We start from the raw sequence: 27171 nt of genomic DNA, 5'->3' as shown, positions 1-27171 counted from the left end.
GCAGCTGGTTCCACACTTGTACCACTCTCTGATTGAAGACATTCCCCCTCAGTTTCCCCTTAAATATTTCATCTTTCATCCTTAACCTATGACCTATAGTTCTCATCTCACCCAACCTCAGTGGAAAAAGCCTGCTTGCATTTACCCTATCTGTACTGTAATTTTGTATACCATTATCAAATCTCCCCTTGTTGTCCTCACACAGGGAATATTGGAACAAGATATATTCCATCGGTCTCTTCTGGCTTGCTGCCTTGAAATAGTTATTTTTTCCTATAAACCACCAGGAGATTTTTCGTGGATCATTGATATCTATGACCTTCCATCCTATCATTTTTACAAGGTAATCAATATTTATTTTCCTTCTTAAATTAATGCTCCACAAAGAAACCCAAGATTTTACCTTTGGGTAATGTCTTGAAGAAAGATTCTGTGTTTATTATGGTAATTATCTATTTATTATTTTTATAATCAAGATGTGTTCTTCCTTCCTGATTGGTACTGTGGTATTCTCTACTCTAAACTCGATGCTATGTAGATAGCCCCAGTTTCAGGTGTTGAAGACATGTCAGGTTACATCACCTATTGCGTCCCAGCGCATCCTGGGATGTATCTCAGCAGCATTATATAGATACCCCGGTTCCCTGACTTTTTACTCAGCATGTTATAAATAAAGCAGTGCTCCTTTTAGGAATTTCTCCTTTTAACCACAACTGACTCTGGCTGCTCATTGGGTTTAACTCACTTAATGTCTTGTCTGAGCACCACGTTAAAGTGGTTTTGAAGTTAGCACAGATTCCCAGCAATATTCTTCCCTGATAAATAGAAGCCTGATTAAAATACAGCTTCACAAAGTAGTCTTGATGGAGCCTTGAAGGAGATGATAGGAGATGCCAGAGGGTCCCCACTGTCCACTGGCTGAGCCCCCACAGAGTCAGCAATCAGATGGAGTAACCTCTCTCTTGTATTAGCCCTTCTTCCTGATTGGCATCTGTTAGGTATAATCTGCAGTGATGTGAGGGGTCTTAATAACTTGAATTATGCTTTATTTACATAAAAGTAAAAATTTTAACTGATCTTGACAATATGAGAAAGATATCACTTAAAAGTACAGGGAGCGCTTCCTATATAGTTTGCTAATCTGATGTCTTCATCCTCAGGCAAAGCAAAGAACTGTCATAACAAATGATTCAGCCTGGAAAATGTTGAGGGCGCTTAACTGTTTGGAGGATATTGGCCATGCTTTAGATTGTCAGAGGATATTTATTTCCATTTATAAGCAAGATTTTTTAATGTTTATTTTTCAAATGAACTTCATAAGATAAATCTATCCTGTTTCCAGTTTCCATACCTAAACTCGTCAGACTCTTTTCTGATCTAGAATTGCATCTTCAACTTTTTGTATTGCACTAGTATTTCAGTGATATCCAAATGTTTGTCTTTAATATAAATTATTAAAACCATTAAGTGAAATGTTCTACAAAATGTTAAATTATTCCTGATTATAAGGAATTTATTCGCTTGTGGAAAAGACTTTGTAATAAGCCAGATACAGTTAGGGTGCTGGCCACAATGAGAAGTTATTTGGTATACATTGTGGTGGAATTTTTTTGTTATATATTTTATTAAAGCTGAATGCCCATTTTTTATAGGTGATAGAGGTACTCATAAGAGCAGAGGATGGTCTTTTCAGGGAGGTAGTAAAGCATCTGAATTATATTGAAGAAACAATCCTGGAAAACTTTGCATGGAAGCAAGAATCCCCTCTTTGGGATGGAATTAAAGACTCAGAAAACAAGGTTCCATCGTGTGAAGAAGTGAGTACTACTCCTGAATTAATTGTAGGTCACTCATAGGTTACATTTATGGAAAATTTATGAACCACAAGCTACAGCCATTGGTCTGTAAGAAATAAATTGCAATAGTAAGACAGCACATTAGATTGGTCTGTTTTTCATTAGTTAAATGTTTCAATGACTGCAGGGATCCCTGCTGCACCTGATGATCCTGTGATCTCTGTCTCAGAGGCTGATGTTAGGCTGTCTTTAAAGAGAGTGAACCCTCGCAAGGTGGAAGGTCCCGAGGGAGTACCTGGTAAGGCTCTGAAAACCTGTGCCAACCAACTGGCGGGAGTATTCAAGGGCATTTTCAACCACTCACTGCTACGGGCGGATGTTCCCACTTGCTTCAAAAAGGCAACAATTATACCAGTGCCTCAGAAGAATAATTTGAGCTGCCTTAATGGCTATCACCTGGTAGCACTCACATCTACAGTGATGAAATGCTTTGAGAGGTTGGTCATGACTAGACTGAACTCCCGCCTCAGCAAGGACCTGGACCCATGGCAAATTGCCTATCGCCAGAATAGGTCAATGGCAGATGCAATCTCAATGGTTCTCCACACGGCTTTAGACCACCTGGACAACACTAATACCTATGTCAAGATGCCATTCATTGACTATAGCTCAGCATTTAATACCATAATTCCCACAATCCTGATTGAAAAGTTGCAGAACCTGGTACCCTGGTATGGATGTACCGTGGTGAGCATCCTGACAGGCTGCATCACTAGTTGGTATGGAAGGGCTACTGCACAGGACCGAAAGAAGCTGCAGATGGTTGTAAATTTAGTCAGCTCCATCTTGGGTACTAACCCACAAAGTACCTAGGACATCTTCAAGGAGTGGTATCTCAGAAAGACAGCGTCTGTTATTAAGGACCTCCAGCACCCAGGGTATGCCCTTTTCTCACTGTTACCATCAGGCAGGAGGTACAGAAGCCTGAAGGCACACACTCAGTGATTCAGGAACAGCTTCTTCCCCTCTGCTATCCGATTCCTAAATGAATCCTTAGACACTACCTCACTTTCTAAAAAAATATAGTATTATTGGTTTTTGCACGATTTTTAACCTATTCAATATACGTATACTGTATAAAGTATACTGAATAAGATTTGCTTCTTATTATTTTTTTCTTCTATATTATGTATTGCATTGAACTGCTGCTGCTAAGTTAACAAATTTCACGTCACAAGCCAGTGATAATAAACATGATTCTGATTATGATTCTGACTGTCCTACAAACCATGTTTATTTTGGAGAAAGCATTTGAGACCTCAAAACTGCTGCTGCCCTACACAACTAGATATAACAATTAGTGGGAAGGGAGGAGAGGAGGGAGAAGTATAGTAGCATAAAATTATGGCTAGGAACTGCACACTGTATAAAGACCGCTGGATGTTTGGCATGGAGCCACCCAGTGCTGGGAAACTCAGCAACACAGTCAGTCTGCTACTGACCACCCCAGACACACGCAAGGTGTTCCATAACCTGGCTTATTATTACAGAGTACGTGAAAGAAAAGAAGTTACATCGAAGGTCAAGCCAGGTGTTGTGGAGGTAAGAGGAGAAAGAAGCAGTCTGAACCAGTGTTTGGGGTTGTGAATGCAATTGGCAATCAGAATTAGTTGATGGGAAGAGTGCTTGAAGTGCTTGGGAAGATCATGATGAATCAGTAAATCAGAGAAGAAATGGGGCAGTTGATTAGTAAACTGATAAAGAAATCAGCAGATTGTAATGAATGGGTTGCCGGGTGAAGGTTACCGGGTTACTGTAGGGAGTCCACTTAATGTGGAATTACCCGAGGCATTTACCTGATAGTCGACTGGGATCTCCCCAGGTAGGCCTCCTTTAATCGAGTGCGGTGACAGCCTGCTTCTACGCGAGTGGCCGAAGGATAGACCAGGCCATACATAAAACAAAATGCTGCAAATGACACCAAGCAAGCACAGTACGCCTCTGTAACTGCTTTTCTTGTCCAGGATCCCCCACGCTTCGTTACATCAAAACTCTGACGACCCAGAATGAAAAATGCAGAATTTGTGAGGCTTTCAGTAAAGCTTCAGGCTTTTCCAACACTCTTTTTGTTTTTCATTGGTATTCAACTGTACAAGACAGAAGTGTGTTTCTAAGCTTATTTACCTGATATACAGAATTGTGCAAATGTTGGACCTGGCTCCATGATTTTGTTCAGCACAGGTAGCATTTTTTCCTCAGGTTCTTCCCAACCAATTAGAACAATAACTGTAAAATATTACTTTAAAGCCGGCAGTGATTCAAAGTTATATATCTCGAGTTTCTGTCCTATTTGTTTTTTAACATGGTGTATGGCAATACACAGCAGGAACAAAGTGGTAGCAGAATATACTGCAGTGTAGAGTTAAGTGGCCCATTCCTACTCTGTAAACTCTCCACTCAACAGCATTACTTGACTTTAAATGGGGTAAATGCTGTGGAACTGATTGATATGGCACGGTTACACCTTTTTTTGGGATCTCCACAGATGAAGTTGAGAGTTAGTCATTTGAAAGAACATTTATGGAAGGCTGTTTTCAGGACGTGTTTAAAGATCAATAGTGCTTGCTGGACGTCAGGGTGATAGGCTTTTGACATAACACATATTAGAAGGCCCAATTTGTTGAGTTAATTGAGCCTCAGTTATGCACAAAGTATGGTAACAGAGGTGACAACAAGTTTTTACTTAGGGAATCAAGAATAGATTATAATATGTTACAACATGATTTTCCATGTGCAGTTAACATGAAATGGTATTCAAAACCATTGTCACCATGCTGGTGGTATGGATTTACTTTGGGGATCAATGTAGAGAGGTCTTGGGTTTTAAGCTTTATATGGGAATCAATGGTTAACTGTAATTTGAGATTTTAGCTCATGAAAGATACTGTCCTACCCTTGATTTCAATAGGACCTGCAATGGAATTACTTGGAGTTTTCTTTTAGTTAGCTAAAGGTTTTTTTCCTCATAACTCTCTTTTCTCAGGAGATTGTGTGACCATGAGTTACAAATACAACAGGGTAGTAGGATGAATCAGAACAAACCAGTGATTTGCCTAGTTTCCTTTTTCATGTGTTGTTACAAGCGCAGGTGGTCGTCTATTTGCTGCAATAATGGCCTACACCGGTTGTTCGGTGTCAATTGTCTTTAGTGTCATTTACAGCCTAAGGGCCCTTATTGCTGTAAGAATGGAGGTGAATTTATTAGGAAGACAGTGGGGCAGGCCACTGTTGGAAGGGACAAGTTGAAGATCTGATCATCTGTGACTCTTTTCTTGATGTGAGCATGCTTGACTCCACTCCATGGCTAATTAGCTGGTCCAACATTATCATCAACCTTAACTAAAAAAGTAATTGGAATGACCATATGTTAGTTGAAAACCAATGTGATTTGGTGAAAGGTAGTATCCCTCTTGAAATTCTAAATCTTGGAGGAAAAGATCTCAATCATAAATTCATCGCCTCTTTTCCCATATGCCAATGGACTTAAAGATGCTGTGATTGTGACCAACTTCAAGAAACAAAACATCTTCAAAAACAGAACATATCAGCCGCAGCATCTCCAGGGAGGTTTTCATGCTGCTAGCCACAAGGAAAGACACACCTGGGTCTTTGTCATTTGCTCTCACTGGCTAAAGAGCAGTTTCCTAGACCGCAAAGTGGATTGAGTCCACCTAGAGGCACAATGGGTATCATCTTCACTGTGCTCCAATTCCTGCATTAACCACAATACATGGTTTTTATCTACCTCACAGAAATCCTTGATTATGTCAGTCAAGAGGCATTGGGGAGCATCCTTCTGAAATGAGGCTGCTTGAAAAAAATTGCTTCCATTTAATGTTGCTACAAAGTGGCTTGTAGACCGTCATGTTAACCAATAGGTCCAGAACGGATGCTGTCTCAATGCAAACTGGCATAAAACAAGGCTGCGTCAATGTAAGTGCGTCCTAACACTTGGTCTTCGGATTTCTAGCACAGTGCTACACCTCAACTCCTAACAAGTTTCCTCCTATTACGATGCTAGTAACGGGGTAAATGAGATGTTGTCCAACCTATGCTGCTTTGCTTTTGGAATCAGTCATCTGAACTGCCATTGAACTGCATAAATGCAAATGACTCTCATGCATGCTTTTTGTTTGGAGGTCAAGCTTCCAAGACATCATCAATTTGTTCACTGAGACATTTGTGAGAATGGTCTGAAAACACTGGACTGCAAATTTTTTTCAAAAGTGTTGCTTCCTCAGAATTTTTTTTGTTTATGATAGACCACTTGAAGCTGAACACAAATATAATTTCTGACTACTTGTATTAAGTATGAATTTGGGGAAACAAAAAGATAACTTTTATTGAGTATAAAGCATTTAATTGCATGACTGTACTGACACTTCGCATAGCTCAACTAATCTAAAAATATTTTGTTGATGTTTTTCATTTGTACTCAGTGCCTGAGGCTTTTTGCTTAGGTGTCCAACAATAATCAGCCAGCATTTATGGATTCCAGTTGCCCTGATGCCATTGCACCATGACCGCAATGTCCTGGTGAAACCTTTCACCATGCTCATCACTGACAGAGGCAGGATTTGCAAGGAAGAAGTCCACATGGGAATGCAGAAGATTAATCTTCAGTGACATGTTGGTGTTTATGGTTTTGTATGCTTAAAGCATGTTGTCAACCAGCTGCAGGTAGTTTGGTGCACTGTAGTTGCCAAGAAAATTTTCAACATCATCCTTGAGTGCCTTCCAAGCAATTTCCTCAGGTCCCATTAGAAGTACTTTGAATTGTCTGTCACTGATGACCTGTTTCATTTGTAGACCAACAAAAATGCCTTGCTTAATCCTGGCACTGGTTATTCCGGAAATAACATCTGTCGTAAATATCAAACTCCTTCACGGAAATGTTTGTGCCTGATGACAGCAGATTCTATCGTCGCAGTCTTGAGTCCAGTTGTTCTGTTTTTGCCTTTGACAAATCCAAGTTTCTGACCAGGTCACTTAACTCAGATTAAGTTATCAGATGAGACTCACTCGATGTAAAGGGTTCAAAATCTGTATCAGTATCAGTGTTGTTTTCCACTCCTGGCTTGTGCATCACGGCATCTTCATCTGCCTCCTCAAGACTCCATGTCTCTGGCGCTTTGGTACTGGAAGACTATCATCATGCAACACAACATGGCTGAAGGGAGATTGGGGTATTCAATGGATTTCTTGTTTTTAGAAGAGAAACCAGACACACTGGTCAGACAGAGTAGCAATCTGTCACATGATCCTTCTGCTCTCTCAATATCGTCGGGACAGCAAACAGCATTGACTTCCAAATACCTCTGAGTCAAGCTTGAAGATCAACAGCACATGTTGTGCAACAAAAGTGAGGAGCCCAGGCTTTGTCCTGGTCGCCAATTTTACATCCAAGGTAGAGCTCATGGGCTTTCTTAATAAGAGGAGTCATGCTCCATCTTTGAGATTTAAGTGTATACTCACCGCAAATATAACAGAAAGTATCGGGGCTGTTGCAATATTGGTGAGACATTTGCTATCACAATTACTTCTGAAAATACAATTACTTTATTATAATGAGTACACACAATGTGCTACGCGCATAGAGCATGCGCATCAATGTGATCACAAACCAATATATGTGTAAACACAATACATAGAATAAAGTGTATATGATGTTTTTATATCCTTTCTAAACCCTCTCCTGCCATGCAGTACCTATCCTGCCGAAGCACACCCAGGCGTGGCTGGACAAGTTAGAAAATAGTTCAGCTTATATTGTGGGTAAAATTTTAATTGACTTGAATTTTGAATTGAAATAAAAAATATAGGTGATTACAAATAAATAGTGTGTGATAGAGAAAATTCATGGTGATTTTCATGATCAGCAGCCCAAAATCCATAAAATACACCCAAAAGTAGTCAGGAAGCAAATTCTTTGTTGTTAAGTGTACCTAGCATCTATAAACCACAGATCCTCAGCCAGCATGCTGCTGCTATTCAATACTGCTTTCACAATATAATACCAAATCAAATGTGCCCTTAACAAACACATTGATAATGATGTTTACCATTGCAGTCAGTATGTCAGCACAGTCTTTGACCATCTGAAGAAAGGTTTTAAAAGTCAAGACCTCAAACAGGCTCAGAGTTCACAATCCTTGCCCAGTTGTATGGAACTACAAACACTGTTGCTTCCTCTCTTCAAAGTATGATAAATGCACTGGCTGTGCAAGTAAGTCAATATCACAGCTCTCTCTTAGGAAAACAATGTTTGGTTGGCTCCGATAGTATAGTTTGGCATACTCTAGCACAACATCAAACTCCTGAAACATAAAAGTTCATCACAGCAAACAATGCCAGTGTGGCAGAGGTAAAGGTTCAATGATGTTCTCAATGCTTTGTTAAGAAATTTAACATCACCAAGAACTCAAACTGCTCAAACTGGAGAAGGAGCATTTGGGATGGCATTGAAAACCTGGAGTTCATTCATTGAGAGCACACGGAAACCCATAGTAAATGCTAGAAGTAAACACCACCTCATAAACACCTACCCACTTGCCCTGCTAAGTATCTATTGCCTTGTATTTGGGGGGGGAGTGGTCCCACATTGCCCTTATTGCACTTCAGAACCCACTGTGTTGGAATGGAAGGAAGTGATCCTTGACCTCTGACTGCTTAACAAGGAAACATGATGTATTAATAAATTTATTTCACTTCATAGTTGTGCAGCTGTCAATATATCTATTACAAGTGAAGTTAGTGTACAAAAGTGAAAAGAGCAGAGTCCTCAAATAAACTCGCTTTTTCCCAGAGAGTGGTGAATCTGTGGAATTCTCTGCCCAGGGAAGCAGTTGAGGCTTCCTCACTAAATATATTTAAGAAACAATTAGATAGATTTTTACATAGTAAGGGAATTAAGGGTTATGGGGAAAAGGCAGGTAGATGGAGCTGAGTTTACGGACAGATCAGCTACGATCTTATTGAATGGCGGGGCAGGCTCGATGGGCCGGATGGCCTACTCCTGCTCCTATTTCTTATGTTCTTATAAAATGGTTCTTGGGTCTGAGAGATAATTCAGTTCCAAGACTGAGATGTGTAAAATTATTGTGCATGGATTCACTGAAATGTCAGACCGTATTTATCTTTCCTGAAAATTATTGTTAATAATTTCATATATCAAACTCTTGAACTTTGACCATGGTTAAAACTCTTAAGCCCTGAAAGCATCTTTGCAAGACTCCTTTGTATTTAGTCTAGTGCAATCAAATCCATTCTGTCATAACTTCCCACCCATATCCTTTGTGCCTCAACTATCAAAGGAAAGGTAGACCACAATGTTGTTTAGCTATTGTAACCTCCCGTCCTGCTGCTTTTAGGAATTTATGAATATCCCATCCAAGTTCATGTGTCTCTCCCCACAGTGATTCAATGGAATGAAAAGTACATATTTTCAGAAAAAATATATTGTTTCTCATTGGTGGGAAAAACTGTGAGGGAAGTAGGACACAATGTTTTAGGTGCGTTTGCAACAAACAGAATCCATCTGGAATTTGTTTCCTTCTTTAGGTGATGGCACCACATTATTTTGAAAATCTGGAGAATGCTGGCAACAATGAGATGTCTTCTCCCATTACTCATTCAAGACTAAAGGAAGCTCGTGCTGAGAGTGGCAGGATAGGTATGGAGCACAACCTAAAGCTATGGCTTACTGTCTGGTTAGACTAGGTGTGCACAGGCACGTTGGTACCTTCAGGTAAAGCAAATTTTCATTATTACGTCCCACAAGTGTGCTATGTCTCCCGCAGGAATCATATACATGGATTTTGTGAGTTGTCTCTGCTGCTCAGTCTCTCATACATTTAAAGTAAGTCACCTGGTTGACATTAAACGCGATCTTTGGGTTGAATTAGTCGATGTGCTTACTAATAAACAAAGGTTTGCAAAAGTATTTCAGTTCCATCTACAGTATATCCAGATTTCCTTGATTTTGCCCAGGATGTTAAAAAAGATCCTATCAATCATGCTACACAAACATGAACACGAAAATTCCAGTTCCTTTCTCAGAAACTGGATAAGAGAAAATAATTACATCTGAAAGATACTTTATTTATTCTATCAACAATTACTACCCAAATGCTGTCTCTGCTTTGTTCTTAGACACCATTGTATCACCAACAACGCTTCATGATCGATACAGCTCTCCAACAGCAAGTAATGCAAGGAGGAGGTTGTTTGTAGATAATGACAACAACCCAGACTCGACAACCAACTCTCCTAGGATTTCCCAGCAACAAACTGTTAATGCCGTACCAGTTCAGAATGTGACCGCTGAGACTGTGTCCATTTCTCATGTCCCGGGACAGACATTAGTAACCATGGCAACTGCAACTGTTACAGCTACTAATGGACAAACAGTCACAATTCCAGTTCAAGGCAAGTAATTTATAACTGAGTTTAAGTATACATTTCCTGCATTTCACACAATTTGACCATGAGACTGTAGCTATTAACACAAATGAACCTTCTCAATATTGTTGGTTGTGTACAAGGAGGAATTTTCCAGCTGAAGTATTATGAACAAGGATTTAGAATGATATTTACAGGAAATGATTACTGAGAACTTGTGTGGAATTCTCTTCTTTCCATCTGCTGGTTTTGCTGCATTTTAATTTGCGAACACAATAATTATATTGCAGGATCAGTTGTCAGTTCTGGATCATTGATCCAAAGACAAGAGTTTGAATGCACGATAGCTTAGCAATTAGTGTGATGCTATTACACCTCAGGGTGTCAGAGTTCAGAGTTCAATTCCGGTGTTCTCTGTAAGAAAGTTTGTACATTCTTCCCTTGTGTGTGTGGGTTTCCTCCAGGTGCACCAGTTTCCTCCCACAGTCCAAAGATGTACTGGTTAATAGGTTAATTGGTCATTGCAAATTGCCCTGTGATTAGGTTAGGGTTAAATCGGTGGGTTGCCGGGTGGCGTGGCTTGGTAGGCTGATAGGGCCTGATCCACGTTGCAACTCTAAATGAAATAAAACAAATACCACCATAGCAACTAAGGAATTTAGACTTGAATTAATAAATACATTTAAAATTTAAAACTAAATACAGTATCAGGAAAGCAGATGTTATTAAAACCCATCTGGTTTACTAAGGTCCTCCTTGGAAGCAATCCGCCAACCTTGCCCTAATTGGTTAATGTGATTGACCCTTAACTGTCTCATTATCTTTGGGGCAATCAAGAATAGACAGTAAATGTTCTCACTGTGGGAAGAAAAATAATTTCTTGTCCTTTATACCTTGGCATGTTTAGGTAGAAATTGTTATGAAATGTATTCATACTTGCTCTTAGGTTTTTTACCATTATTGTTAGAATAATATTGTTAAGAGATTTATCTCTATGCTTGGTCTTTAGGTCTTTATTTTTTTTTAATTTTCATCTCAGGTATTGCAAATGAAAATGGAGGCATTACCTTCATTCCGGTTCAGCTCAATGTCTCTGGACAGGCTCAGTCCGTGACAAGTACCATTCAACCTCTTACAGCCCAGAACCTTGCCAGTAGTTTGGGCAGTCACCAGTTAGCTGGCACTTCACTGCCGATTGCTGGGCAGGTGTCAGTTCAACATTCCCCAGGCCAAAAACAAAGCCAGCACCAAGGAGGAGTAATCAGCAGACCCAAAAAGACAGGCTCGATTGCGCTGTTCTTTCGAAAGGTATGACTTTTCATAAATGTTGAAGTGTTTTTATGCTGAGGTACATAGGGAAATAAACACTTATATGTTCATCAGCTTTAGATTCTACATTCATTATAACAAGAAATTACATAATTTAAGTAGTTCATTCTTGGATTATTGAGAATCAGATTGTTGTTATCAATTAGATGTCATGGACTTTCAAATTCAAATGCCTTATTCAAAGGAGGACATTAGATGATTTTTTTCTAATGATAAAATTGTAAGTGCAAATAGCAAATATACTGTTGGGGCAAAAAACAAAGCCCTTCTTTCATTATAATATCCTGCGGTTACAGAGGAGATTTTTTTCCTGATTTGGTAATGCTAAACTGGCATTGAAGTCAATGAAACTGAATGTGTTGAGTTGAATTTGATAGGTGATTATTGCTCCAGCATGCATTCACCATTAGCAATTGCATATGTTCTTCACTCACACAAAGTGAAGGTAATCTTTAATGTTGAGTAATTCCTTAAATCATGAGCAAATCATTATCTGAGAAACTGGAAAAAGTAGTTAGGGTATATATTTTGTCTTTTTCTAACGTAATATTATAACACTGTAATTTTAAATTTACTTTTAGATTGCTAGCACTTAAAACATTTAAATTATAAATGCAATAACCTACGGTCTATTTACTAAATTAAAATTGGATGACAGTTTATGCAAAATGTCACTGCACTTTTACTGTTTTCTTATTGTGTGCCTCTTGGGGTTAGGTAGCACTCCAAAGCTGCAGCTCTCATTAAAATGAATGGAACCACTTGGGTGTATGAGTAGTTGTGACTCTACTGTCACCAAGATTTGTCCAGAGAGAAGACAAGATATCTTGATCTTTCTTGAGTAAGAGATTTCATAGCTTATGTGTTTGTGGTCTCAGATGTTGTTTCTGCTCTTGTTATCAATTGCTTAGGTATATCACTTAGCAAGTGTTCGTCTGCGGGACCTCTGTGCAAAACTGGACATTTCAGATAACTTGAGGAGGAAAATCTGGACGTGCTTTGAATATTCGTTGGTTAACTGCACTGATCTAATGGCTGATAGACATTTAGATCAACTTTTGATGTGTGCTATTTACATAATGGCGAAGGTAATGTCCTTGCAAACAATCAGAAATCAATGTAACAAGCTGTACATTGTATACGTATTCTATAACCAGAAATTCAGGAAACACTCAGGATAGGTATTGCCTGTGGAAGCAAACCAGATCAACACTTAAGGATAATGATTCTTTGTCACGATTGAAAAACTGAGCAAATAAATGTCTTTTGAGTTGTAGGAAGGTTGTATAGAAATGACTATGACAGCTTGGAAATCAAGCAAGTCCAAATAATATATTTGCTTTCAGTGCTGGCTGTTAGAGAGAGAAAAGAAACAATAAAGCATGCAGGAAGTATGAAATATAGGAAGCCATGGTTTCCAGAAAGCTGGAACAAAGAGAATGTAGGAAATACAAAACAGATCTGACAGTGTTTGTGATGGGAGAAAAGAACTGGCCTCATGTTAACTTTCATCCAAACTTGCCAATTAGGGCACAAGAAGGAAAAGATGATTGTAAATAAGTTAATATCTACCACCTGTAACATTAAGCCAGTGCTTTTTTCCTCTCCATAATTGCTGTCTAATATGCTAGTTATATTTAACATTCTCTTTGGTTTCAGTGCTGTGTTCTGTATTTTACAATTCTGACTATTTTTATTATATTTCCCTCCCTCTGCCCCAGCGATAAAAACACTCCTGTTAACCTGAAACATTCGCTCTTTTTCTCCTTGTACAAATGCTTACTGATATGTGAAGTTCTGACATTTTGTATTTCAAATGCTTTTTTTTTGTCTCTGGTATATATTGTCTAGTTTAATCTATTGTCAGTTTCTTCTTCTATAATTTTTGAATTATCTATGTTCAAAAATGTGTTCTAAACTGTACTTCTGAAGGTCCTTTTTTCAAGCCATAGGGTAGTTGCTTCTGATGCAGTAGATCATGAAGTGTGTGTGTTTAATTAACTTGTCAAAATTTCTGTTAGTTAAGTTTTCAAAAGCCACAAGTGTTTTAATTATTTATTGAGATACAGCATGGAATAGGCTCTTCCAGCCCTTCGAGCCACGTTGTCCAGCAATCCCCCCATTTATTCCTTGCCTAATCACGGGACAATTTACAAACTTATCGGTCGGTACATGTTTGGACTGTGGGAGGAAACTGGAGCACCTGGAGGAAACCCATGCAATCACGGGGAGAGCGTACAAACTCTTTATAGGCAGCGATGGAAATTGAACCTGGGTGGATTGTACTGTAAAGCTTTAAGCCAACCACTACGCTACCGTGGTTGATCCAGTACCTCTCCTATTCTCTAGAGCTGATCTAGATACCAAACTTGCAGATAGCTTAAACATTTACGTTGGTAAAATCTAGATTGTTAAAGAAACCGGAATATGACTAATTTCTAGCCTTGTTTGTTCAGCTAGATACAAGCCCATTATGCTTTCTTACCAATGTTGATTTGTTATCTCCAGATGACTGAAAATTTACATCTTAAATAATTATATATTAGGAAGTTTTTGGCGCAGTCAATAACAGATTAGGTTCAAGGATATCATTTTAACATATTGACTACTTCTTCCTTTTCCCCAATTGCATTGTAAAAAGCATTTATACAGGAATGGAATTTCATGAAATGATTTAAGTGCAAATTGACATCCTATTTTATGCATATCTATTTTGCTGATATTTATTTGCAACCGAGTGTCCTGCTAATCTCTGAAATAAAAGGTGCTGTCTAAAGATTTTTTAATAAAGTGAATTAGAAGCAGAAATCAGCATAAGCTATTAGACCCCAAGGAAAGTGGCATACTTCCAACCTTACTGTTTTCTTTAAAAAATGAAAAATTGGAGTTTCATACTATGTTTCATTTGTACATGTTTCCTACATAGTTGTCCTGAGTGGGTGGTATTGACTGAGTGTGGTTAAACATGTACTTTTAAGTGAGCTTTGCATGTAATTAAATGCACTCATATTGTTTTATCTAATTGATCCTACTGTAGTAGCATATTTCCAAGCTTAGTAATGGTCCAGACCTCGATTGCTGAACATTCTCACAAGTTTCCTGCGATCACATTCACTCACATGAAGTATGATACTAGAATAACAAAGATGATGGTGAATTGGTAGCTCAAATGCACCTTTCCTGTTTTTGTTTTAAACTTCCATTCACTTCTATGTTATTAAGATGCTCCTGTTTCATCAACCATGGATCATAAAACTATATATATATTTTTTTTATTTTCAGGTAACAAAGGAAGATAAATCCTTCCAGAACATCTTGCGTAATTACAGGACCCAACCACAGGCCAGTAGTAATGTAAGAGTTACTGATAACATTATGGAATATGATATATGAGTATTCTGAAACATGACAAGCTAGAAATTTAGTGAGCACTCCTTGAAACCTAGGAGTGTAACACCAAATGCAAAATGTTTTAGGGGCCTTTGAAATATGCTTCCATTGACTGCCGTAGAAATAAATGCTTGGTGTCTCTACGATCTACTGAGTTTGTTGCTATTGACTGAGGTTATTAAATGTAATATGACTGAGTGATTCTCATACTGTCCAAGCTTGTGTTATTTCTGTGTCCATTATATAGTAAATGATAGATTGCAATGATTCTACAACCTACTGCTGTTGAAGCATGTGACTAACTGGCTGGCAGATGATGAACCATTCGAGTGTGGTCTTTTTGTATCTGCTGTCTCCTTGCTTTTATTTATTAAGCAATTTGATATTGTTGCTTTTGTTTGGGGGCAACAGATAGTGAAAGAAGTTGATAATCATTCAATTGGTTGGCATCCGTCTGTCTTGAAGGACAATGGGTGATGATGATGATCATCACAAGCCTGGGTGGAAGGTATGTAGATCCTGAGATGCCCAGTCATCAAGACCCCCCTCTTGACCTCACCAGTGTAGTCCAAAGGAAAGCCCATGAAGCAATATGTTTGATACATTCAATACTTTCAATTATTTTAGTTAAAGTTCTGTGGAAACATTTTGAATAATAGAAGCATAATACATGTACAAAGCGAAGCATATTAAGTGCAGAAAGCAGAAAACAAATAGAATAGTTAAGTTGTTCTGCTGTAAAATTATTAGAAGATTGTTATTAGAAGCTTAAAAACATTTACAGTAAATAAAACTCAAACTGGTATGCTTCAATTATTTCTCTGATTAGGTGAGTATACTTTGGCACAGGGTTTCTTTTGTAAGGTTACTTAATTTGGCCATTTTATGTTTATTTTTGTATTTTGTCTTATGTCCAATGTCTCATTGGGGTCAGTTGGGCAGTGACCTGGCTGATGAACCACCTATTGTAGAACCTAATGCATTTATTTTAATATAAGAAGCTTTGTAGACAATCCAAATGAGCTTTGAACGTGGATCAGCACTTGGAATTGAGATATTATCACAATCACAGAAATGTGATTGAAGAAAGGGTATGACTGGCATCTTAATGTTTCAGAGTAGAGAAATTTCAGATGTGACCGAGGAAGATCCAAAAGAGGAGGTTGGAGAGGGCTAGTATCTCAGCTAGGGTTGTACTGTTGGCCTCCTAGTAGTCAGCAGGAATTAAGGGAACTGATAAGTAACAAAATCTTTAAAAGATATAAGAGCAATAAGATTATAGAATTGGGGGATTTTAACCTTCCCTGTATTAACAGAGATGGACTTAGTGCAAGGAGTTAGAGGGAGCGGAATTAAATGTGTCCAAAAAAGCTTTTGCAGACAACATGTAGAGAATCCCACTAAAGTGTACTGCTCATCCCTGGTATAAAAAATTGGAGAACACTTTGGGGACAGTGACCTTAACTCTGTAGGTTTCACAGCAGTTATGAAAAGAGAATAGATTGGTCCTCAACTTGAGGTCGTAAGTTGGAGGATGGTTCAATAGCATAAGAGAGGACCTGGTGAAAACAGATTAGGACTGGATGATTGCAGGTAAAATGACAACTGGCAAGTGGGAGTCTCTTTGGAGGATTAGTATGAGTTCAAGGTCAGCATGTTCCGGTAAGGGTGGTGGGACAACCGCTCCCATTCCACAACGTACAGTTCGATGAGCTTTTGAGCAAAATGGTGAAGTTGGAAATTACCCACTATGTTAGTTTATTCATTGGAATTGGGTGGGGTGCAGCAAGGCCATCATCTAATGCAGCTTTTACCCTGTTCATTTCAGTACTATTGTACTGAGCTGAAGCTGTTTGAAGGCAATGTAAGGCCTGGAGCATAGTTGTTACACCTCGCTGTCTGCTGTGGGTAAGCGTGCTCGACCAGTTGAAAAACAACAGCTGGAAAGCTGCAACAGCACTTTAATGCTGGGAGGGAAAAGTGCAAAAGCTGCCTAAAAGTTGTGAAGGAAAAGGGTATTTACAAATAGACAAATGAAAACAAACATGTATATACAAAAATTTACAAATACACAGAGGCTTTCTCCATTACACACTTCGTCTTTAACTTTCCAATATAACTATTCACCAGCCGTCAAATCCATCCTCCACACCTCTCTAGCAAAGCCAGACTGAAGGTTTAAATCTGCCTCCGCCTAGCCTAGAAGGACCAGGAAATACCGTTGGTCTGAGCGGAGATGGCGGGGGGGGGGGGGCGGGGGAATACGCACAGGACCAGACATAATAATTATTTCAGATGCAGAACTGGAACATTTTAAACAGGGATTCTAACATCCTATAGTTTTATTCCACAACAAATCCCTTAGTTAAACCCATAAATCAATGTCCACATGCTCAGATATATATAAAAGAATAATGCCTCCCCACCAATGGTGTTGCCTGCGTATGGTGTGGTGCACCTACTCCCACTAACCGAGGCGTTATCTTACGATGCTGCAAACTGTCCCTCTGGTCTTTTGGGGCCGTTCTGCTGTCTACTAACCGATGTAACGGTGTGAGTGAAAATAAATTACACTGTTTTGGAATGCCTGTGTCTAGAATCCTTATTTTTATATTGTGTGTGAACTACTGGGAAAATTAGACCAGGGACAGAACGAGGAGGAGTGAGAACTGAGCAAAGGGGCAGGTTAGCAGGAGAATTAGCATTGCCAACTTGTTCTGTCAAGATCTTATAATGCTTGGGACATAGCTGAGTTATAAAAGATGAGAACTGTATGAACAGGTATTGGAGATGGATCTGCATGAGAGGGTCATTGTGCTTTTAGAGGAAAGGTTAGTTTCTAGGAGAAACCCAGTGGCTTGGCAGAAGCTCATAATGATCGAGTTACAATCAATGTGGTAATTAAAGCTTGAAAGGCCTTTTCTTCTGTAACCTATTTTTTGCAATAGTAATGCTTTACCTATTGATTGCAAATAACTAACAAATTATAATAGTACTAGAAAAGGATGGAAAATGTATCTCTTTTAATCCTACATAAAGAAGGAGATTTGCTATGAGGTAATTCCCTTTTGGCCTATGTAATTTTTTCACATAAATCTAATTAAGTTAAAAGAATTTGGTACAAGGAAGAACTGAAATATGTACTTTGAACATGAATTTAAAGAGCAAGTATATCATTATTACAATAGAAAATCTATTTAAATGATGAGTTTTTTTCACTCTTTACTACAGAAAGTAGAAAACCTGGCCCAGCTGTGGTGGTTTTAAAGCTCGGCCATTTGTTTTTTCTCTGATATTTGCACTTTTACTTCAAAAGGCTACATGGGCCACATGCATACTCTGTTGCTGGCAGCACGTGAAAATTCTTCATCTTGATCTGAAATAAGTAGGCCTTCCTCTTTTACATTGTATGTAGATGCTCATGAATGGTTTTATTATGTAGCATGACATTCTAGTTTCCTGCAAACAGGGTTTACCTTACATTGAAGTAAATATTCAAGGTAATCACAGTCAAGTGATAATTGGACCAGTACATCTAGAGACAACAGGAGAGTCTTAGATGATGTTATGATCTGCACTCTCATAACTCAATATTGTGATCTCATAATTTACATTTATATTACATATTGGTTACTATGCGATTTCTATCTTTTCTGGAAAAGTAAAAAAAACACTGGAAAAAAAAGAAAAAAACACTCTGCATTGGAAGTAAAGCTATTGCTGAATTGGCACACAGGTCATTGTGCTGTTTATTAACATCAAGGACATCACCCATTCTTGATAGCTGTTAGAGCTCTGTATAAAAGCCATTTCTATTATAGGAGTGTAAACACGAGGAATTCTGCAGATGCTGGAAATTCAAGCAACACATATCAAATTTGCTGGTGAACGCAGCAGGCCAGGCAGCATCTCTAGGAAGAGGTACAGTTGACGTTTCAGGCCGAGACCCTTAGAGTTGCTGCCTGGCCTGCTGCGTTCACCAGCAAATTTGATGTGTGTTGCTCTATTATAGGAGAATGTCCGGCAGGGAATGGGATAGCAGTCAAAGCAGATACCACTGTTGAATAGGTACTTGATCTTCTGAAACAATTATCTCTTGCAATATTACCTGTAAAATACTTGAGAAATTAACAGGAAATAGATTTGTGTCTGTTACAATCGATTTATGTTTCAAATGAGTGTGTTCATAGAAGCAGTGCAATAATACCTGCTCATAAGACTATTTCCAATGGTTATGGCACCATGTCACTCTCTAATACTCACACCTTATGTATGAAAACATACCTAAAATCATTCAAATCACAAATAAGATCAAGTAAAAATTGTGAGATTAAATGTCTGAACGTTGTGGAAATGTCTAAAAAATCACAAAGAATTCCATCATGAGCTATAAGTTATCCCAGAAGCTATATTTCCACATACAAAAAATATCCCATTAACAACATCAGCATCCAAATCTTTTTCAAAATTTGAGACTGCATTTCATAAGTTGTCTATCCAGTTTCCCAGTACTCGCATCTGGGTCTAAGCTTGTATCACTGCAATTGCTATTTCCTGCACAGTGACATTTCCTGACACATCCAAGCCATTGTGTTTAGAGATTTACTTTTGTGGGAAAATCTCAATCTGGAAGAGAGTCATCTGGTAACCAATTGATAACCACCTTCTGCAAATATTATTTAAGTAAATGCAGATAATATTTTTAGCTTATGAAACTGAAAATGTACTGCATAAGGAAATATGGTTTCAATCTACAGAATTCTATAAATGCATTCTGCCTCCAGTTAATGTTTGTAGTTACGTAATTGAGTCTTACATTTTTTAGATTTTTGTGTTAAATAATACATCTATGTTCAGTGACAGCAAACATTCCCATGAATAGATCCACCGTTTCATCATGGCTGATCCAATTTTCCTCTCAGCCTCAGTCTCCTGCCTTCTCCCCATATCCTTTCATGCCCTGGCCAGTCAAGAATCTATCCACCTCTGCCTTAAATATACATAAAGACTTAGCCTACACAGCTGCCTGTACCAAAGAATTTCACAGATTCGTCACTCTCTGACTAAAGAAATTCCTCCTCATCTCCATTCTAAAAGGGCACCCCCCCCCCCATTCTGAGGCTGTGTCCTTTGGTTTTAAACTCTTCCACCATAGGGAACATCCTTTCCACATTCACTCTATCAAGGCCTTTCACCATTCGATAGGTTTCAATGAGGTCACCCCTCATTCTTCTCAATTCTAGTAAATACAGGCCCAGAGTCATCACATGCTCTTCATATGCATTCATTCAATCCTGGCATCATTTTTGTGAACCTCCTTTGAACCCTCTGCAGTTTCAGCTCATCCTTTCTAAGAAAAGGGGCCCAAAACTGCTCACAATACTCCAAGTGATTCTTCACCAGTGCTTTATAAAGTCTCAACTTTACATCCTTGCTTTTATATTCTAGTCCTCTTGAAATGAATGCTAATATTGCATTTGCCTTCCTCACTACAGACTCTACCTGCAAATTAGCCTTTTGTGAATCCTGCACAAGGAGTCTCAAGTCCTGTTGCACCTGTTTTTTTTTTGTATTTTCTCTCCATTTAGAAAATAGTCAACCATTTCGTTTCTTTTACCAAAGTGCATGACCATACACCTCCCAACACTGTATTCCATCTGCCATTTCTTTTCCCATTTTCCTAATCTGTTTAAGTCCTTCTATAGCCACTCTACTTTCTCAAAACTACCTACCCCTCCATCTATCTTCATATCTTCTGCAAATTTTGCAACAAAGCCATCAATTCTATCATCCAAATCATAGAGAAACTACATTAAAAAAATTGGTCCCAACACAGATCCCTAGTCACCGACAGCCAGTCAGAAAAGGCTTCCTTTATTCCCACTCTTTTCCTCCTGCCAATCAGTCTCTGCATTATCCATGCCAAATCATTCCTGTAATACCATAGGTTCGTAGCTTGTTAAGCCACCTCATGTGTGGCACCTTGTCAAAGGCCTTCTGAAAATCCAAGTACATAACATTAACCAATTCTCGTTGTCTATCCTGCTTATTACTTCTACAAAGAATTCCAACAGATTTGTCAGGCAAAATTTTCCCTTGAGCAAACCATGCTGATTATGGCCTATTTTATCATGTGCGTCCGAGTACCCTGAGACCACATCCTTAACAATCAACTCCAATATCTTCCTAGCCACTGAAGTCAGACTAACTGGCCTATAGTTTCCTTCAGCCTGTCTCCCTCCTTGAAGAGTGGAGTACATTTGCAATTTTCTAGTCTTCCGGAACCATTCCAGAATCTAGTGATCCTTGAAAGATCATTACTAATGCCTTCCTGAAAGCCACCTCCTTCAGAACTCTGGGGTGTACACCATCTGGTCCAGGTGACATATCTGCCTTCAGGCCTTTCATTTTCTCAAGAACCTTCTCTCTAGTTATGGTAACTTCACACACTTCATGACCCTGGAACTTCCACTATACTGCCTGCGTCGTCCACAGTGAAGAATGATGCAAAATACTGTTTAGTTCATCCGCTATTTCATTGTCCTCTATCACTACTTCTCTAGCATCGTTTTCCAGCAGTCTGATATCCACTCTCACCTCTCTTTTACACTTCACGTATCCAAAGAAACTTCTGGTGCCCTCCTTAATATTATTGGATAGCTTACTTTCGTATTCCATCTTTACCTTCTTAATGACTTTTTTAGTTGCCTTCTGTTGGTTTTTAAAAGCTTCCTCAATCCTTTAACTTCCCAGTAATTTTCACTCTATTATATGCCCTCCCTTTTGCTTTCATGTTGGCTTTGACTTCCCTTGTTAGCCACAGCTGTGTCATCTTTCCTTCAGAATACTTCTTCCTCTTTGGGGTGTATATATACCGCGCCTTCCAAATTGCTTCCAGAAATTCCAGCTGTTGCTGCTCTGCCGTTACCCCGCCGCTGTTCTTTTCCAATCAATTCTGGCCAACGCCTCTTTCATGCCTCTGTAATTCCCTTTGCTCCACTGTAGTATCAGAATTTCACATTCTCAGGATGGTAAATTAGTATTTGTGGAAAAGAAACAAACTTTAAGACATAGCTCAAAATGAGTGGTATTAAATGGGCAGCTTTTTTTGTGAACCAACCCAACACCCCAAACCACTGCCCCAACCTCCTATCATCTTCAGTTGCATCAATTTCAAGAAGCTGAATTTTACATGAAGTGCATCACTGGTAAGTTATCAAATGTACGCATTCAATGCTGCTGTCTGATTTCCGTTAATGCCAGATGATTTGCAGGGAGCAAAAAACTAAATTGTACTTGAACATAGGTCATCTGAGCAGTGTTTCCCTCCTTTCACCACCAATGTATGACTTGGGTATGTTCTACAGCTCGCCATTTCATAGCTGTTACGTTCTGTCATGTTTTCTCTTTCTCTAATGTCTCTCATTATTCTATCAGCCAGATAATTTAGTTAACAGCTCATCATATAATAACTCTAGCCTCACCCTGTTAGAGAGATTCCCTTTTTCAATCCATCCTGACCCTCTTTGGGCATTCGTTTTCTTTCCCAGTTTTCCCAAAGGATCTCAGAGCTGAAACATTATATCTTATTCTCTTCCACAGATGTTGCCTGCTGAGTGCTTCACCTATTTTCTGATTATGTTTCAGCTTAAACTTATATCGAAATATTACAGCTACTGAGATCATTAATGAATCCTTTTTCACAGATGACTATTGCATGTAGTAACAATCTACAGATAAAATGTCACCACTATGTTTGTGGCCCTCAGCTTCTGAAGTTGATTATTGAGCTCTGACTGACTGGCAAGATTTGATTTGTGTCAAATGATTACTTATCTGTAGTTTTGTGAAGCTAGACTTGGAAATCTATTTGATAAAAAAAATTGTTGCTGGTTTAAGAGTCGCCTTAAAACCTCTGAAGGAAGCGGGATTTGCAAGCCACAAGGGTAAGGATTGCATATTCGATCTTTGTAAGGGAATGTGAATGTGAACCTTGGCCACCTTACCTACTGTTGAAGATGCACCAAATTCTTACATAGTAAAATAGTATAGGCCAGAAATTGAAAGTTACAATTGCTAATGGCCCATGAGATAAGTACAATCTTATCTTATACAGATACACTGGTATCAGCATTCTGGTCAAAGCTAAAATGATCCTCCAGGTCTGGCTGCCCATGAAACTGCTGAAACTCCTTTGTCCTGTCATTCAGAAGCAGCCAAGAACATCAGGACTTACTTGGATTGACATGGATGTCAAGCATTTTGTGACACTTGTGGGATAGGGATTTGAAGATGTGCCACCAGCTCAGCATAAAACTTTGGGCATTTTCCAGCATTTTTGCCCAGCTGCTCCAGCTGTGGAAGAGTCAGTTTGTCCCCACAGTGGCTGCAACTCTTATCTTGGTACCCCCCAAAAAATGGAGTGAAAGTCATTCTCAATCCCATAAGGCCATGAGACAGAGGAGCAGGATTAGGCCATTCAGCCCATCGAGTCTGCTCCGCCATTCCATCATGGTTGATCTCACTCTACCCCATACACCTACCTTCTCGCCATATCGTTTGATGCCCTGCCTGATCAGGAAAAAAATCAACTTCCGCCTTAAATATACACGTGGACTTGGACTCCACAGCAGTCTGTGGCAGAGCATTCCACAGTTTTACTACTTTCTGGCTGAAAAAAATCCTCCTTCCCTCTGTTCTAAAGGGTCACCCCTCAATTTTGACGCTGTGCCCTCTAGTTCTGAACACTCCCACCATAGGAAACATCCTCTCCACATCCACCCCGTCTAGCCCTTTCAACATTTGGGAGGTTTCAATGAGATTCCCCACCCCCCTCGTATTCTTCTAAATTCCAGTGAGTACAGGCCCAAAGCTGCCAAACACTCCTCATATGTTAACCCCTTCATTCCCAGAATTATCCTCGTGAACCTCCTCTGGACTCTCTCCAATGAGAACACATCCTTTCTGAGATATTGGGCCCAAAACTTTTGACAATGCTCCAAGTGCGGCCTGACTAGTGTCTTATAAAGGCTCAGCATTATCTTCTTGCTTTTAAATACTATTCCCCTTGAAATAAATGGCAACATTGCATTTGCCTTCTTGACCACAAACTCAACCTGTAAATTAACCTGCTGGGAGTTTTGCACGAGGACTCCTAAGTCCTTCTGCACTTCTGATCTTTGAATCTTCTCCCCATTTAGATAATGTTGTTCTTTTTACCAAAATGCATTATCATACATTTCCCAACACTATATTCAATCTGCCACTTTTTTGCCCATTCTTCTCAAGAGACAACCTAAGATTATTCTTTTCATTATCAAGGATTGGATTTATTTTGTATGGACAAGAGATTATTTACAGTCTGCTTGATGAGTTATCTTTAGTATTTCTCATCTGTAATAAAGTGCATATATCTACTACTTTAATTATGGATTCGTTACAATGTAGCCTGTGAAACACAATAATTATCTTCTAATTCTGGCAATTCCCCTGAGTTTCATGAAACAGAAATCTCTGCTTTAGTGTGAAAACTACTAGTTTTTCCCTCTAAAGTGAAAATCATTAACAGTTGAATTATTTGTAATGAAATATTGGCATTTTGTAGAATTGTATTACCTATCTAAAAACAGTTAATAGATTTCTAAACAATGCAAGTATTTCATTAAAAGGATGAAATAGAAAAACTATTTTATTTTTGTTGTTTTTGATTTGTGACCTCTACCCATAACAGTAAGATTACTTTGGTCTATCATATTGTAACAATCTTCAGTTAGGCTGCCATTAATGAAAGGGCATTCATCACAACCTAATTTTCCCTTTTAATTTCCAGAGATAGGGTCTACATAGAGCATTGGAGATTCAACTTCATTAGGTTGTTCTGGGTTCAGTTGGTTTGCTAGGTTTTCTCTTCTCAATGGTTATCTACTGTGAGATGTAACAACAACACAGTTCAGAATTCTCACTTCTCAGCCAGAAATTAAGACTTAGGTACTGAAATAATTTTCCTTTGTGTTAACTTTTATTTTATGATCTATTAGAATCTATTCTTGGAGAAAGATAATTTAACTCTATTTAGTGGTCATTTACTCTTTAGATTTGTTAGATAACAGAGAATGTAGTATACGAGGGGTGATTGATAAGTTCGTGGCCTAAGGTAGAAGGAGTCAATTTTAGAAAACCTAGCACATTTATTTTTCCTACATTTACACACTTGTGTGACCACTTCCAGTGGTCGTGGAGCATACGGATCCCTTCTTTGTAGAAGTCGGCGTCTTGGACCTCCAGAAGTGGTCCACAGCAGGGGTAATTGATAAGTTCGTGGCTTAAGGTAGAAGAACATGAGTTATTAACCAGATTTTCTGCATAATCACTCAAAGAGTTGACCTTCACGTGCATGTAACAAGAGCTGTATAACTCACCTCCTTCTACCTTAAGCTACAAACTTATCAATCACCCCTCGTATATGCACCACCATCATTTACTGTTGGTAGCCCTAAAATGAATACATTTGTTAGCATGTTTTGGAGCTGAATTCATTTTGTGTTTAAGAGTAAAATGCCTCGAGGTCCTTTACCTTAACAGCAATCTATTGAACAGAATATAAAACCAAGCCAGAAAAATCAGGTTCAGTAAAGATGATCAAGAACTTGGTTAAAGAGAAAGATTTTCAAGGACATGTTTCGATCTGCACTAGTATTATAACAATTATGCTATATCCTGGATAATGCCACCATGATCTTTATCCAATAATTCTGCAGCATACGTTAAAAACCCAGATTCGTGAGGCACAATTTACCACTCATGAGTTCCAGATTAATTGCCCTTGTACTCGTTAATTTGATCTAAATTGGCTTCTTTTTAGTTTTTCTAATTTTTTTCATTAGAAATGTAAAGTTAATACATGGATGGAAGAATTATATGACTAACTTCTTCCATATTCATATTGATTATCATCAAATCATGGCAATACCCTGAGTTTCACGAGTTTACCAATTTTACTACTGTATCCTTGCTTCCATGGTAAAATTACTCTTGACTGGATAATCTTTTGATCTAAGGCTTTATGAATCCCCAAATATTAATTTTCTTCCACTGTCCAGGTATTCATTTATTTAGCCTCCAGGATGCTCCAGATGTAGTGTATATGGATTTCAGCAAGGCATTTGATAAGGTACCCCATGCAAGGCTTATTGAGAAAGTAAGGAGGCATGGAATCCAAGGGGACATTGTTTTGTGGATCCAGAACTGGCTTGTCCACAGAGGGCAAAGAGTGGTTGTAGACGGGTCATATTCTGCATAGAGGACGGTGACCAGTGGTATGCCTCAGGGATCTGTTCTGGGACCCTTACTCTTCGTGATTTTTATAAATGACCTGGATGAGGAAGTGGAGGGATGGGTTAGTAAGTTTGCTGATGACACAAAGATTGGGGGTGTTGTGGATAGTGTGGAGGGCTGTCAGAGGTTACAGCGGGACATTGATAGGATGCAAAACTGGGCTGAAAAGTGGCAGATGGAGTTCAACTCAGATAAGTGTGAAGTGGTTCATTTTGGTAGGTCAAATATGATGGCAGAATATAGTATTAATGGTAAGACTCTTGGCAGTGTGGAAGATCAGAGGGATCTTGGGGTCCGAGTCCATAGGACACTCAGAGCAGCTGCACGGGTTGACTCTGTGGTTAAGAAGGCATACAGTGTATTGGCCTTCATCAATCGTGGAATTGAATTTAGGAGCCGAGAGGTAATGTTGCAGCTATATAGGACGCTGGTCAGACCGCACTTGGAGTACTGTGCTCAGTTCTGTTCGCCTCACTACAGGAAGGATGTGGAAACCATAGAAAGAGTGCAGAGCAGATTTACAAGGATGTTACTTGGATTGGGGAGCATGCCTTATGAAAACAAGTTGAGTGAATATGGCCTTTTCTCCTTGGAGCAACGGAGGATGAGGGGTGACCTGATAGAGGTGTATAAGATGATGAGAGGCATTGATCGTATGGATAGTCAGAGGCTTTTTCCCCAGGGCTGCGACAATGATTGCCACAAGAGGGCACAGGTTTAAGGGAGTAGGTACAGGGGAGATGTCAGGGGTAGGTTTTTTTACACAGAGAGTGGTGAGTGTGTGGAATGGGCTGCCGGCAACGGTGGTGGAGGCGGATATGATAGGGTCTTTTAAGAGACTTTTGGATAGGTACATGGAGCT

The 27171-nt window shown here is 39.0% G+C and overlaps 1 protein-coding gene across 4 annotated transcripts in view; it reads left to right on the top strand.

Annotated features, from left to right (window-relative positions):
* rbl2 (retinoblastoma-like 2 (p130)) overlaps positions 1-27171 on the top strand; it is a 133945-nt gene that overhangs the window by 88917 nt on the left and 17857 nt on the right. For all 4 annotated transcript variants that reach the window (XM_063066876.1, XM_063066875.1, XM_063066877.1 and 1 more), the window contains 7 exons: positions 206-343; positions 1653-1817; positions 9417-9528; positions 10008-10283; positions 11296-11564; positions 12497-12673; positions 14868-14939. In XM_063066876.1, coding sequence (XP_062922946.1) covers positions 206-343; positions 1653-1817; positions 9417-9528; positions 10008-10283; positions 11296-11564; positions 12497-12673; positions 14868-14939 — 1209 coding nt within the window. The remainder of the gene's footprint in view (positions 1-205; positions 344-1652; positions 1818-9416; positions 9529-10007; positions 10284-11295; positions 11565-12496; positions 12674-14867; positions 14940-27171) is intronic.

The sequence above is a fragment of the Mobula hypostoma genome, chromosome 14 (assembly GCF_963921235.1).
Source record: "Mobula hypostoma chromosome 14, sMobHyp1.1, whole genome shotgun sequence".
Classification (NCBI taxonomy): domain Eukaryota; kingdom Metazoa; phylum Chordata; class Chondrichthyes; order Myliobatiformes; family Myliobatidae; genus Mobula; species Mobula hypostoma.
This window is presented reverse-complemented; position numbering and strand designations above follow the sequence as displayed.